Here is a 15,004-nt window from a genome sequence, read left to right as displayed (position 1 = left end):
CTGACTCACAGCTTCACCTGCTAAAAGCCGCACAGATGTGAGCACTCTCTTTAAATAAGGGCGAAGTGACCGAAGTGGGAATTCTATCAACAGTAATTGTAGCTCTGTTGCTGCTTTTAGCATCGATCTTGTGCTGGCCGCTTCATATTTATTTATTCACCAGCACTTTAGCCCTAGGTGGCTTCTTTGTGTTGAAAATTTTCTTTACTAGAAACATGATTGATTATATGATTGTTATTATTAAAAATATGGTGTGGAAAGTTAAAATCCCACAACATATCCCAGTGCACGTGCATATAAGCATGTGTATCCACACCCCAGGCTCTGCAGAGGTAAGCACTATTGAAGTTTGGTAGGAAGTTTGGGTTTTTTCCTGTGCGTATATTTTCTAATTTTAATTTTTAATCACATCATTTATTTAAACCTAGAATTTATATGTGTAAATTAAATCCTTCTAAAATATCCTGTGGCTTGGTTTTTTACATTAAAATTAGGTTATCGTGAAAATGTTGTATCACGAACTTCCTCATTCCTTTTAAAAGTATACTTTTTTAGAAGAGTTTAAACTTTCAGAAAAATGGCAAAGATAGTGTAGAGCATTCTCCTGTACCCCCCACACCCACTTTCCCCTGTTGTCAATATCTTACATTTTTCTCATTTGTAGTTGTTTTTTTTACTAGACTTTTTTTTTTGATCAGTTTTAAGCCTACAGAAAAACTGAGCAGAAAGTACAGAGAGTTTCCATCTGTCCTCCAATGCCCACCTCCCATTTCCCCTATTATTAACATCTTGCATTAGTGAGATATATTCGATACAGTTGATAAGCCAATATCGATCCATTATTATTGACTGAAGTCCATGGTTGACAATGGGATCCGCTCTTCGTGGTGTACATTGTATGATGTATGATGTGTAATGATATGTATCCCCCATCACAGGAGCCTGCAGAATAGTGTCGTTGCCCTAAATACCCTCTGTGTTCCACCTGTTCATCCCCGCTTCAAAGCCACCAACCCTTGGCCACCACTGATTTTTGTACTGTCTCTACAGCTTTGCCTTTTCCACAGTGTCACATAGTTGGAATCATACGGTACGTAGCCTCGTCAGATCGGCTTCTTTCACTTAGTAATATGCATTTGAAGTTCCTCCGTGTTTTTTCATGGCTTGAAAATTGCTGTCTTTTCATCACTGAATGATAGTCCATTGTATGAATGTATCACACAGGGTTTTCATTCATTCACTCACCGCAGCACATTTTGGTTGCTTCTGTATCTTGGCACTTATGAATAAAGCTGCTCTAAACATTTGTTTGTAGGTTCTTGTGTGGACATAGTTTTCCGTTCCTTGGGGCACCTGACTGGCTCAGTCAGTAGAACATGTGACTCTTGATCTGGGGTCACAAGTTTGAGCCCCACAGTGGGTGTAGAGCTTATTTAAAAAATATATCTTAAAAAAAAAAAACACCTTAGGGGCCCCTAGGTGTCTCAGTCTGTTGAGCATCTGACTTCGGCTTAGGTCATGATCTCACAGTTTCTGGGTTTGAGCCCCACATCAGGCTATGTGCTGACAGCTCGGAGCCCGGAGCCTGCTTCAGATTCTGTCTCTTCTTTCTCTCTGCCCCTCCCCTGCTTGTGTGCACTCGCTCTCTCTCTTTCTCTCAAAAATAAATAAGCATTAAAAGAAAAACTTAAAAAATTTTCAGCTCATTTGGGGAAATACCGAGAAGCATAATTATGGGGCCATATGGTATACATGTGTTTCCTTGTTCTTTTTTAATGGCTGCAGACAATGATACACGTTATTGATAATAATTACCTCATTGACGGATATTTAAGTTGTAAATTTTTTGCTATTACAAATAACGCTACAACATACTTTTAAATATACATCTTTTTGCACACATACTAATATTTCTGCAGGACACATCCCTAAAATAAGAATTGCTCTGACCAAGAGCATGTGAATTTGCCCAGCAGAAGACAAGTTGTAGACTATAGCCTCCCAGCTCTGCTCCACTTAGTATTATCGAGTCTCCTAGGGCTCAAAAGAAAGATTTAGGCTGGAACCTGAGGATTGGGAGGTCAGACTTAAGTGATGGAAATTGAATCCATGAACATGGTTAAGGTTTCCTAGGGAGAAAGTGTAGAGCAAAAAGAGAGGATGACCTAGAACGGAATACTGTGTAACTCCTGACATGGAACGATCAGGCAAAGGATTGCCCTGGTGGAAAGAGAAGAAGCAGGGTGCGTGGCGTCAGAAAGGCTGGAGTGGATTTCAGGGAGGAGGGAGGTGGTCTTCTGAGTTTACGCTTTGCTGAGGGAGACGAGGACGGAACTGTGTTCGCCGTATTCACGAACAGTGAGACCTTTGCCCTTAGTGAATAGAGTAGACCGGACAGGGCTGAGACACACAGCGAGACAGATTGTGCAGTGGGTGGGACACGAGGAAATGGACATTAAATACCCTTTAACGAAGGAGAGAAAAGTAGAATAAGATTAACTGGAGGGTGAGCAGGGGTCAGAGAGTTTTGTTTGTTTCTGCCAGGTGGCAGTCTTAAGCTTTTATGAAAGTTAGTAAAAAGGAACTAGTAGAAGGAGATACTGTAACTTACAGAGATTGTTTGCAGATTGGGTTGAGGCCAAGAATGGGGAAGAGGACAGATTCCTGGAATGAGGCCTTTGGCAAAGAAAAATGAATTTGTATTTGCCCGTAGGTAAAAATTTTGTAATTTTGTAATTTTGAATTTAATTTTATGCCCCTGGAAATTCTTAAAGGTTTTTGCTCTTTGAAGGTACTTTTGGACGTGCCTAGCTCGGTTCCCTTGGAAAGAAGCAAAGTTAACTCAATGTCAAGTTCAGTCACTGGAAGTTATTTTATGGCTAACTTTCATTTTTAATGGCTTTGTTTGTGACCCAGTGGGGTTACCTATCAGTGAGGTTACCGATGAGATTACCTATTATTGTATTAACTTTAACAAACTGTCACATGTGGAATTTAAAGCTGTTGATTAAAAAAAAAAAAAACAACTAGGGGTGCCTGGGTGGCTCAGTCTGTAAGCAGCTAGCTCTTGATTTTGGCTCAAGTCATGATCTTATAGTTGGTGAGTTGGAGCCACGCGTCAGCATGGAACCTGCTTGGGATTCTCTTTCTCCCTGTCTCTCTGCCTCTCCCCTATTTGTGCACTTGTGCGCTCTCTCTCTCTCTCAAAATAAATAAACTTTAAAAAATAAAATGAAAACTAATTTGTTAAATCAACTGAACATCATAGATCATAAAAGGAACTAATTCAGTATATTTGATAATAAAAAAATTGTCAGATATCCATGTATTGACTTATGTTAAATACAGTATTACCTTTTACAATTCCTTTTTCCCAGGACTCTACTTAAGATTTTTATTCTTCATCTTGATAACTCTGCTCTCTGACAGAAGAAACAGAATCTGAAAATACCTCCGTAGGTTGTAGGGATGAGAGTACGTCAGAACAAAATTTAACAATTAAAAAGTGTAAATGTAATGCTTGGGTTTAAAAATACACACATAGAATATGATGAGAGGCTGAAGAACATAGTTTAGCATGTTAATTTTTTTTTCTGAAATAATTTCAGATGTACAGAAAAAGTTTAAGACTAATACGAGGAACCGCACACCCTTCACTCAGATTCCCCAGTTGTGAACATGTTACCACATTTGCCTTCTCATTTTCCCCTACTCTGTATTTTTTTCTGAACCATTTGGGAATAAGTTGAAGATCTCTTGCACCATCATCCTTAAATATTTCAATGTATATATTGCCTGAGAGCAAGGATACTTTTCCATGCAGGCAGCCATCCAGACGAGCACGGTAGCAATGTTCTGTTAGCACCGTGTATTACACAGAAATCCATGTACACACAGGCAGACCAAACCAGAGTAAAAGTCAGTGTTGTGGGCTACATTTATTGTCATGTCCCTTTAGTCTCCTTTGATCTAGAACAGTTCCTTAGTACACCCTGGCTTTCATTGCCTTGACATTTTTGAAGACACAGTCCAGTTGCTTTCTAGAATGTTCCTTAATTTCTGTTCATCAATTTCTGTTACGTTTCTTCATAATTGGACGCAGGTTACTTAGTTTTGGCAAGAACGCCCTAGAACTGATGCTGCGTTCTCACTGCATCATCCGAGGAGTCAATCGCACTGTCAATCCATCTCACTGCTGGGGACTTGAATTTATATCACTTGGTAAAATAATGTCAAGTGTCTCCACTGTCAAATTAGCATTTTGTATATGTTAATAAAAAATTAATATAGGGAGATACTTTGAGACATTGTAAATATCCTATTTTATCAGACTTCTATCTACCAGTTTTTATATCCATTAATGATGATTCTTGCTTGAATCATTTATTACTGAGATGGTTGCCAAATGATGATTTCCTGGGGCACCTGGGTGGCTCAGTTGGTTAAGTGTCTGACTTCGGCTCAGGCCATGATCTCGTGGTCTGTGAGTTCAAGCCCCACGTCAGGCTCTGTGCTGACAGCCCAGAACTTGGATCCTGCTTCAGATTCTGTGTCTCCTTCTCTCTCTGCCCCTTTCCCCTCCCCCCCCCCCCACCTCAAAAGGGGTAAAAAGACAGAATTACTATTAGGAATAAATTTAACAGAGAAGTATAAAACTTATAATCTGAAAAATCCAAAATATTGAAAGAAATTACAAAAGACCTAAGTAAATGGAAAAACATCCAATGTTTATGGATTGGACGACTTAATATTGGGAAGATGGCAGTACTCCTCAAACTGATCTACAGACTAAATGCAATCCCAATTAAAGTGACAGCTGGTAGGGCTCGCTTGGTTGAGTGTCCGACTTCGGCTCAGGTCATAATCTTTCGGTTCATGAGTTCAAGCCCCACATCGGGCTCGCTGCTGTCAGCCTGTCAGCCCAGAGCCCACTTTGGATCCTCTGTCCCCCTCTGTCTGCCCCTCCCCTGCTTGCACTCTCCCAAAAGTAAATAAATTTAAAAAATAACAGCTGGCTTCTGTGCAGAAATTGACAGGTGATTCCAAAATTCATGTGAAAATTAAAGGAATCCAGAATAACCAAAACAGTCATGAAAAAGAAGAATAAGGTTAAAATTGTGTGGTTGTGACACATAGACCTATATATCCGTGGACTAGAATTGGGAGTCCAGAAGTTAGCTCTCATATTTATGATCAGCTGATTTCCAGAAATGATACCAAGACATTTCAGTGAGAGAAAAAGAATCTTTTCAACAAATGGTCCTGGGTGAACTGGATAACCACATACAAAAGAATGAAACTTGTTCCCTATTTCATAGTATATGCAAAAATTAACTCAAAATGGATTGTACCAAAATGTAAGAGCTAAACCATAAAACTCTTAGAAAAAATAGGAGTAAATTTTCCTAACCTTGGATTAGGCAGTGATTTCTTAAATATCACCCCAAAAGCACAAGTAACAAAAGGAAAAAAAAATAAATTAGGCTTCATCAAAATTTTAAAACTTTTATACTTCAGGAGACACATCAACAAAGTACAGAGTCCATAGAATGGAAGGATGTTTTCATAGATCATATATCTGGTAAGGATCTAGTATCCGGAATATACAAACAACTCTTAGGACTCCATAAAAAGCTCAGTTTAAAAATGGGCAAATGACATGAATGTACATTCCTCTAAAGACGATCCGTGAATGGCCAACAAGCACATAAAAAGAAACTCAACATCATTAGCCATCAGGGAAATGCAAACCAAAACCATGGTAAGATATTACTTCATTCACCCTAGGGATGGCTGTAATGTCAGTGTTGATGAGGATGTGAAGAAATTGGAACCTTTATACACTGCTGATAGAATATAAAATGGTGCAGCCACTTTGGACAACAGTCTAGCCTTTCTTCAGTAGGTTCAATGTAGAGTTTTCCTATGACCCAGCAGTTTCAGTCCTTGGTATATATCTAAGAGAAGTGAAAGCACACAAACACTTTGACCTGAATGTTCATAGCATTAGTCATAGTAGTTTAAAAGTATAAACAACCCACGTGCCCATCAACTGGATAAGTAAAAAGCAGTGTGTCCATACAATGGCATATTATTTGGCAATAAAAAGGAACGAAGTGCAATTATATGCTGCAGCGTGGGCGAACTGTGCCAAGTGAAAGAAGTAAGTCACAAAAGATTGCATGTGGAGACTGAAAATAGACTGGTATTGCCTGGGGCTAGGGAAGTTGAGGAGGGGTGGGGAGCGACTGTTAGTAGGTGTAGGGTTACTTTCTGGGATGCTGAAAATGCTCTAAAATTGCTTGTTTTGATGGCTGCACAAGTCTGTGAATACACTAAAGACCATTGAATCATACGCTTTAAATGGATGAATTGTAGGAGAATTATATGTCAATAAAGCTACTATTCCATGGTATTTTACATAAGCTAAGTTTAGATTTGTTTTCATTTTGTCCAAAAGAATATTCCAAGAGAAATGACTAGCAACATTATTCCTTATAGATTATGAAAATGTGTAATTCTCCCCGACTGCTTTTGGATTCCCAGAGCAATTTTTTGAGCCTCCCACCAAGTGAACTTGACCAAGTAGCTGCCGAGTGGAGTTCATTTCTGTCACACGTGCCACGCATTCCCTTGCCTGGCCCTTTGCTGCCCGCGCTGAAATCTGCCTTTCATGGATTCTCCCCCTTCCCCATAGTGATCGAAACGTTTGTTAATACCTCTTGTCACATGAAGATACTCTAAATCATACTTGATAGTGAACTTTCCATAGTTGAGTTTGGTTTCAGAGTTGGGTTCTTTCATGCCTTCTTCACAATTCCACATTCTTTCTGTTGCATCACAGTTTCACTCAACTTCAGCTTCATTCGCATTGCCACATTTGCCGTCTGCACGGCCATCGTCCTGAGAAACCGTCAAGCATGTAACTTGTTTTCATGTTTATGAAATAATGCTCTACCAATAAATAATGAAGGTAAGAAAATAGGCCATTTCATCATTTTCTGGGAAGCCTAGACGTTAGGAGAATAACGAATGAGGTAAATCCCCATAAGAAGAAGTAAAGCCGTGAGCTCTAGATTCTTTTCGTCGGAAAGCGCCTGTGATGTGCAGTTCGTCTCTTGCAAATAAAAGGCTGGGGAAAATCAAGCAGTCGTTGCCCATTGTGACAAGTTTCCCTTGAAGATTAAAACATCATAGATTTAACAGCATATTTGTATTGCAAGTGATCAGATGCTCAACTCAGAGAGTTTGCGGGATTGCCTTTGGTTTTTATCTTACAAAACTGTGATACATTAGAGAAAGAAAGGGTGCAAGAGGTCCTTGTTGGCACACCTTTCTAAGACTTGTCAGTAAGCTGGCAGTGTCCCTTGGATGAGATGGCAGATGGTCTTTAATCTCAGAGTGGCTTATTTTTCTAGTCAATTTCGAGAGTCCCCTCAAGAAGAGGCCTGTTGTGCCATGTGGATTTAGCTGTGTGGGGTTTTGTCTACCAGCACCGATGACACTTACCAGGGAGCGATTCAGGATGATCACAAAGCATTTTGTGAGGGCGCGGGAATGCTTTTGTTGTTGTTGTTGTTGTTGTTTTTACTTCAGTAAATAAATCAACATTTTTGGTGTCTTAAGAATCTGGCAGTGTCTACGGCCATACCACCCTGAACGCGCCCGATCTCGTCTGATCTCGGAAGCTAAGCAGGGTCGGGCCTGGTTAGTACTTGGATGGAAGAATCTGGCAGAATATTTCTTGTTTAGGTTTTAAATTGGTTTTAATACTAATAATATAAAATGTGCCGCGAATCAGAATTAACCTTCATTGCAGATGCAGTGACAGTAACACTGCAGATCGTTAAGCCGAGAAAAGCGCATCGTATTTTCACTGTAAGGATAATCGGCGGTTTCTGAAGTTTAATACAGTACATCCACTGAAAGGGTGATTGATTTGATTTTCTGGCCTTAATTTAAGGTATGGATAGAATGTGATCCGAAACTCCTAATATTTAAATGTAGCCTCTGAAATTGTTGAACACTGATAACGTGGGTGGAAGTTTGCTGAGGAAAAGAGGAGTGGGGGAGAAAGGGTTCCATGTGCTGACATCGTTCAATTTTTTTATTTCTGGATTATTTGAGTTTTTACAAGCGTTACTTTTTTTTTTAAGTTTTTGCTTAAATTCTAGTTAACATATACTGTAATAATTAGTTTCAAGAGTAGAATTTAGTGATTCATCAGTTACATATAACACCCAGTACTCGTCACAAGTACCCTCCTTAATGCCCATCCCCCCACCCACCTTGCCTCCAGCAACCCTCGGTTCTCTATTGTTAAGAGTCTTTTATGGTTTGCCTCCCTCTCTTTTTTTTTTTCTTCCCTTCTCCTGTGTTCATCTGTTTTATTTCTTAAATTCCACACGTGAGTTGAAATCATACGGTATTTGTCTTTCTCTGACTTATTTCACTTAGCATAATACACTTTAGCTCTATCCATGTTGTGGCAAATGGCAAGATGTCATTCTTTTTGATAGCTGAGTAGTATTCTAATATATAGACATAGATACACATACACAATTCCTTTATCAGTGGATGGACATTTGGGCTCTTTCCATAATTTGGCTACTGTAGATAATGCTGCTGTTAACATCGGGGTGCATGTACCCCCTTTGAATCTGTATTTTTGTATTCTCTGGGTAAATACCTAGTAGTGCAATTTGCATAACTTTTAAGATTAAAAAAAGATTAATTTAAAAATTAACGTGCTTATTGAATATTTGGTAATTTTGATGACTAATTCCCAGAGAATTCATTGAGTTAGTTCAAGTTACTGAAATATCAGGTTTTTAAAAATTTATAAAAATGTCTTTCCCTTTGTTTCTCTTACCGATGCCTTGTGGCTCTGCATTCCATTTACTGAGCCAACGACTCAGCTGGTTGAGTGTCTGACTTCGGCTCAGGTCGTGATCTTGTGATACGTGGGTTCAAGCCCCACGTCGGGCTCTGTGCTGACTGCTCAGAGCCTGAAGCCTGCTTCGGATTCTGTATCTCCCTCTCTCTCTATGCCCCTTCCCCACTCACGCTCTGTCTCTCCATCTCTTCAAAAAAATAAACATTAACAAAAATTTTAATAAAAAAATAAACATTAAAAAATAGTTAATATAAATTCTGCATGGTGGGGATTTTCCTAATTTTCTATTTTTATGTGTCATATTAGCAAAGAATAAAAGAGTGGCATTCGTTCGAGTTAAAATAAGATGATGGCACATCAGATTTTACATTTTTATTTGCTAGAATGTTCCATTAGTTTGAATGTTAAAAATGTGTTTGTCCTAAAATATTTTAGGGTAAATGTTTAAATGGTTACACGTCATTTTATAAATATAGACATTATGTAGGGCCACGAATGAACGGTCAAGAAAGAACTTTTGAGACGTTTTCAGTGCCAAAATGTGCTTTTATTATAGCATAGGGACAGGACCTGTGGGCAAGAGGAGTTGGTGGTTATATGCCTAGTGCTCAAGGGAGAGGGGGATATGCAGGGAGTATTATATCATAAATGTCCTCTTCAACTTTCTACTCGTAAAACCACTTTCACAAGATTTCTCTGGTGCTTTATCATTCAGCCCGATGTTAACTATCGGTGAGATGTACAGGCAATCAGAGACCCGGTATGTACTCAGGATTGAAAACCGCAGCTGGAGGATGGTTTTTGGAAGTGGCCTGGCCAACTCCCTGATAAAAGACATTATACATTGAAGTACATACTGTCGGGGTGGTCCCTCTATCTGCTGGAATTAGGAGCAGCTGCCATTAATTGAGACCTAGAGTAAATTGGCTGAAACAAGGGAGTTTCTTTTTTTCTATGAAATTCTTTACATCGGCAGTCCAGGGCTGCCCTGGTAGCTTTAGCCCACGGAGTCCTCTGGTACCGGAGTTCCTTCTTGCGTTAGTTTTTGTTGACCTAAGAGAAATCTCATAGTCTCGGGCTCAGGAGGAGACAGGTGGGCAGCCCTGCCGTGACGTTCATGAAGCAGGCAGCACAGTGAAGGAAGGATTGAAAAATAAAAGGGGGAGAGGGCACAAGACCAGCTGTTCTTTTAAAGGATTCCTAGAAATTGCCACGAGACACTCCTGCTCGTATCCTGTTGGCCAGAGCTTGGTCACGAGGCCACACCCGACAGCAGGAGCAGCTGGGAATCAGGCTTTCCTCCAGGCAACCATTGTGTCCTGCAGAAACCAGGGATTTGTTTCTGTGAGAAAAGAGGAGAAGCAAGAGCAGCAGCCACTGGCCATCCCTGCCGCATCCGCCACGAAAGCCGGAAGAGTCTGCCCGCTGCCCCCGGACCCTGCCTGCCCAGTGCGCGGACCTGCTCGGCTCTAGTCAGCCAAGCCGATGGGTTGCAGAAACCTTTGTTGCAGTGATGAGAACCTCAGTACGTTGGCTTGGGGACAGGCAAGGTCCGTTCAGTTCAGACCCAGGAAAGATGCTAGAGAGTTGTAAACTTTCCCGTTAGGAGAAAGGAATGTGTTCAAGGCCGGTTGTTTAATTGCATGCAGTTCTCTTCCGGATGTTCCAGCTCGCTTAGGGGAGGGAATTTATCACCTTTTGTCAGGGCATTTATTTATTAACATACTCAGGTTCATCTTAATGTTCATGCCGCACGCCCTCGTTTAAACATACACGGCTCGAGGAGAACATCTTAACGCATAATTATTACTCAAATTAAACATTTGTTTTTAATATTTTGAGAGAGTGACAGAGCGTGAGCAGGGGAGGGGCAGAGAGAGAGAGAGAGAGAGAGAGAGAGATGCAGAATCCGAAGCAGGCTCCAGGCTCTGAGCTGCCAGCACGGAGCCCGACGCGGGGCTCGAACCCACGAACTGCGAGATCATGACCTGAGCTGAAGTCGGACGCTTAACCGACCGAGCCTCCCAGGCGCCCCAGAAATTAAACATTTTTAAATTCAGAAATGAGAAGTAGCTGGACATGAGACTTTCTAATGAATATTTTCTTTCTTATTGCAGTGGATGAAGGTCGCAGTAAAGACCCTGACCGTTTGCAGGTGTTCCACAAGAAAGCCATAATGCCTTACGGCGTTTACAAGAAACAGCAGAAAGACCCGGGCGAGGAGGCCGCTGTGCTGCAGTACGCGAGGCTGGTGGGGCAGACGTGCTCCGAGCGGATGCTGCTGTTCCGGAACTGAACCCACGCCGCTCCCGCTCCCGCCCGGGCACCCACCCTGTGCCCGTGACGCGCGCCGCCCGGTACATGCCCCTCCCTCCGGGGACGTTCCGGACCCGCCCACAGATTAGACTTTTTTATTTTGACTATTATATGGCTTTTCTAAAATATTTTGTGGCAATGTATTTGTGAGAATCTCCTGGTTAATACAAAGATTTTAAAAATACGTCATGACCTAGCCTCATAATTGGGGCTTATCATTTTGGAAGTTTGTTTTATGAGCAAGATACAGTATAAACTTCTCATGTTACTATTTTGGAAAGTAAAATTAGTAAGTGGATCTTAACTAATTTAAATCACTGTTGTGCTTTTTTTGTCAAAGAAATTACAACAGACTTCTCAGATCCATTCAACACATTAGTTTACGCTACGAAACCTTACGTGTGGGGAGGACAGTGAGGGGGTCTGTCTCACCACTTAGAAAACGTCTTCTCAGGAGAACAAGACTGTGTTGTTATTCGGTGTTTAGTATTAAATTGCTGCTGAATGTTACGTAGTTAATAGAAAACTCAAAAGAATATAAACATTGAAGAAAGGATGTCATGTGAACATCAGATACTCATTTACCCAGGACAGTCCCCATTGTGTCTGTTGTCTTGATGGGATTAGTTTTTCCTAGAACGATTACTACAAGAGTATCCCAGTTTGGACAGCAAAATATATGGTTACCCTGGTTGTGTAGATGATTTGCCGTATTTCTAAAAATCTAAGAAGTGGAGTTTTCTTTGTGTTTGTTTCGGTTTTTTCATTTTGTTTTTGTAAAATATTGGCTCCTGCCTTGGCCTAGTAAGACCCACCAGAAGTAAACATACACTAAATTTTTCATTCCTTCGAACTCAGGACACTTGTCTTTGGTTGCTGATTAAAAATTAGTTAATATCGGACTACTAGCTGCACTACAAGTCACACGTAACGAAGCACAGGCATCATTCTGACCTCTGTTCCGGGGCAAGAGGTGAACAATCCGTGCCTTGCCCTCTGGTTTGCGAGTCACGGAGCAGGTGCTGCACTCGGGAATTTGAGGCAGAGGCCGGCTTCTTTTTTCCCCTCTCACTTGCTTTTGTTTGGCCCCTCACCCAGTCAGCCAGTGTCCCTCGTCCACCACCGTCAAGGTGACAGGCACTGTGCCAGGAAGGAAGAGGAGACTCGCACGTCAGTTTGTAGTTAGAACTGAGTTGTGTTGGAGACCATGAGCGACAGAGCAGCTTTGGTTTCTTGTGCTCTGTATCAGCTCCTCCCCGTCTTCTGCAGCCAGCTGCTCGGCCACTAGTTCATTTCATACCGCATTTTGCCTCTTTTCTATTGATCTTTTTTAAAAAAATGCACGTATTATAAAAGTTAGTACTTGGAAACCCACTACTGATTTTAAACTTTTCTCCTAAATGCACTGATTTTAGATAAAACATTAGGAAATAATTTCAGTTAGCTAAGGGAAAGATCCTAAAACAATGATTTTAAAAATCACATGTCTAGAAATTCAGCATCTAAATAAACCGTGTATTTATTCATTCAGATAGGGTGTGTGTGTGTGTGTGTGTGTGTGTGTGTGTGTGTGTGTGTCTGTGTTAACACCTGCCATGGGCAGGTACCTGGCTAACTGAAGATAGGGTAGCGAGAAAAGCCATTTTTTCTGATAGCGTGGGTTTAGCATTCTTCTGGAATTTTGTTCCGCAAAATAAGTCTCCCAAGAGTATTTGATAGACTCGTATTTGGAACTGCCTTCAGAGTCTATAGAACTTTTTTTTATTTTTCCCTCTAAAATGAAGACAGCTTGGGGCGCCTGGGTGGCTCAGTCGGTTAACCGTCTTGTCTTGACCTCGGTTCAGGTCATGATCTCACGATCCATGAGTTTGAGCCTCACGTCAGGCTCTGTGCTGACAGCTCAGACCCTGGAGCCTGCTTGGGATTCTGTGTCTCCCTCTCTGCTCCTCCCCTGCTCAGGCTCTGTCCCTCTCTCTCTCAAAAAAAAAAAAAATGAACATTAGAAAATAGTAATAAAATGAAGATAGCTTAGTTGTTTTCTGATGACAAAATGGTACTCACTGTAAGCAATTAAAACATTAATAAAACTATAAATTAGAATGTAAAAATAATCTGAAATTCTACCATACCAGAGAAAGAGAGAATTGTTCTATATATCCACACGTATGCATGTATAATTTCAACATAAATAGAATTATGCTCCACATGCTGTTTTGTGGACATACCTGAATTTTGAAAGAAGTTTCAGAATAGGATTTCAGAGGTGTTGTGAGTAATCTCAGTACCAGTAAAGCCAGCAGGGTAGACTTGGTCCATGGTACCCTTGGCCTTGGAATGTCCTCGTCGTTAGGTGCTGCATCACATCTTAGCGATTGGCAGGTAGAAGGGCACTGTTGACGATCACAACTCTTGAGTATCCCATGAAGAGAAAACTGGACTCTTACATCTTGCCACGAGCGTGGTTTCCTCCTGCAGAATTCAGTTAAGGTTCCTTCAGAGGAAAGCGATCAGTCACCCCTGTCGGGGAACCATGGTGCTGCCCCTGAGGGGGACGTTCAAGGTCGGCCGCAGTGAACTGCCAGAGCCGGGCGCAAAGATTCTTCTGCTCACTTGCTGCGTTCATGTGCTGTTCTGGGAATAGATAGTGTATTGATCCTGATGAGTTAATTATTTGTTCTTTTGAGCCCTAGCTGAGTGAGTATTAAGAGTGCTAGACAAGGACAACAAGGAGAGCGACCCAGCTTTGTCAGTCGACATGCAGTCTAGCTGAGAAATCTGGTTTTATGTTAATGGCTTTCATCCAAAGAAGGACACTCGAGAACCTTTCAAAGACAGTTTCTATCTTTATCTTTTCAAGGCTGGCAGCTGCACGTTTAGTCTCAGAGTTGTCGTCCCTTTCTGGATTCAGGTGAATTCACGTCTGCTGCCTCCTTGTCTTGGGAGCAGAAATGAAATCGAGATGTCCCCATGCTACCATCTTTATTTAAATTCTTTCAGTTCTGTGAGATTTTTGTTATTTTTTTAAATGTAATCTGAGCACTTTTTTTATATTCTATGAAAGATAGAGGCTATTACCAAATGAATATATTATTCATTTGATTAAAATTATTTAGATAAGGAACTGTTACTGTTTATCTTTGCTTTCAGACAACTTATCCTATTTTTTATCCATTTTGCAAAATAGCACTTGTGTGTGGTTTCTTAACACATTGGAATCTATTCTGTAAATGAAGCTTTTCAGATTTCTGAACAGTATATGGTCTGATTTTATAGTCTTTATACTATTTCAGTATGAATAAAAATGAGAAAGAATGTGATGACCAGTTATCTAGAATGTGTTGTTTGTTGCTAACTTTAAAGAAGGAAATGAAATGGAAATATATGGGAAATGTTTGAATTAGAAGTTATTCAAATATGTATTCTTTTCCAAAAGAAAACCAGTGACTGTAAAGCAAAACAAGTTTGATTGCATGTGATATATTTTTTTTTTTGCTCTCGTGTATGCTTTTTGAATAGTCCATTTGATAAAGCTTAAGTGGAAAAAAATAAAGCTGTTTCTATCCGCAGTGGCTCGTGCTGGTCAATACTTAAAAGACCTATGTTTCCATACTCTTAAATTTTTTAATACATTTTACCTGTAGTGAATATTCAGAAAACAGAGATAAAACACTGGCTGTATGAATCGTAATATCTAATTTACAGTAATTGGAATTCTAGATCATTTGGTTGCCTAAATCAAAGCATGATGGATTCCTTTCTTAGGAATAAATAAAAATAAAATAAATCTCACTT

At 40.4% G+C, this 15,004-nt stretch overlaps 1 protein-coding gene across 7 annotated transcripts in view; it reads left to right on the top strand.

Moving 5' to 3' along the window:
* ATE1 (arginyltransferase 1) overlaps window positions 1–14,778 on the top strand; it is a 156,085-nt gene extending 141,307 nt beyond the window's left edge. For 6 of the 7 annotated variants that reach the window (XM_053207345.1, XM_027063273.2, XM_027063274.2 and 3 more), the window contains one exon: window positions 11,014–14,778. In XM_053207345.1, the coding sequence (XP_053063320.1) occupies window positions 11,014–11,192 (179 nt within the window). In that variant the 3' untranslated portion in view covers window positions 11,193–14,778. The remainder of the gene's footprint in view (window positions 1–11,013) is intronic. The other variant, XM_027063272.2, reaches the window with a different exon arrangement.
* The last annotated feature ends 226 nt before the right edge of the window (window positions 14,779–15,004 follow it).

The sequence above is a fragment of the Acinonyx jubatus genome, chromosome D2, assembly GCF_027475565.1.
Source record: "Acinonyx jubatus isolate Ajub_Pintada_27869175 chromosome D2, VMU_Ajub_asm_v1.0, whole genome shotgun sequence".
Classification (NCBI taxonomy): Eukaryota; Metazoa; Chordata; class Mammalia; order Carnivora; family Felidae; genus Acinonyx; species Acinonyx jubatus.
The sequence above is the reverse complement of the archived record's forward strand: the minus strand, read 5'-3'. Positions and strand labels throughout refer to the sequence as shown.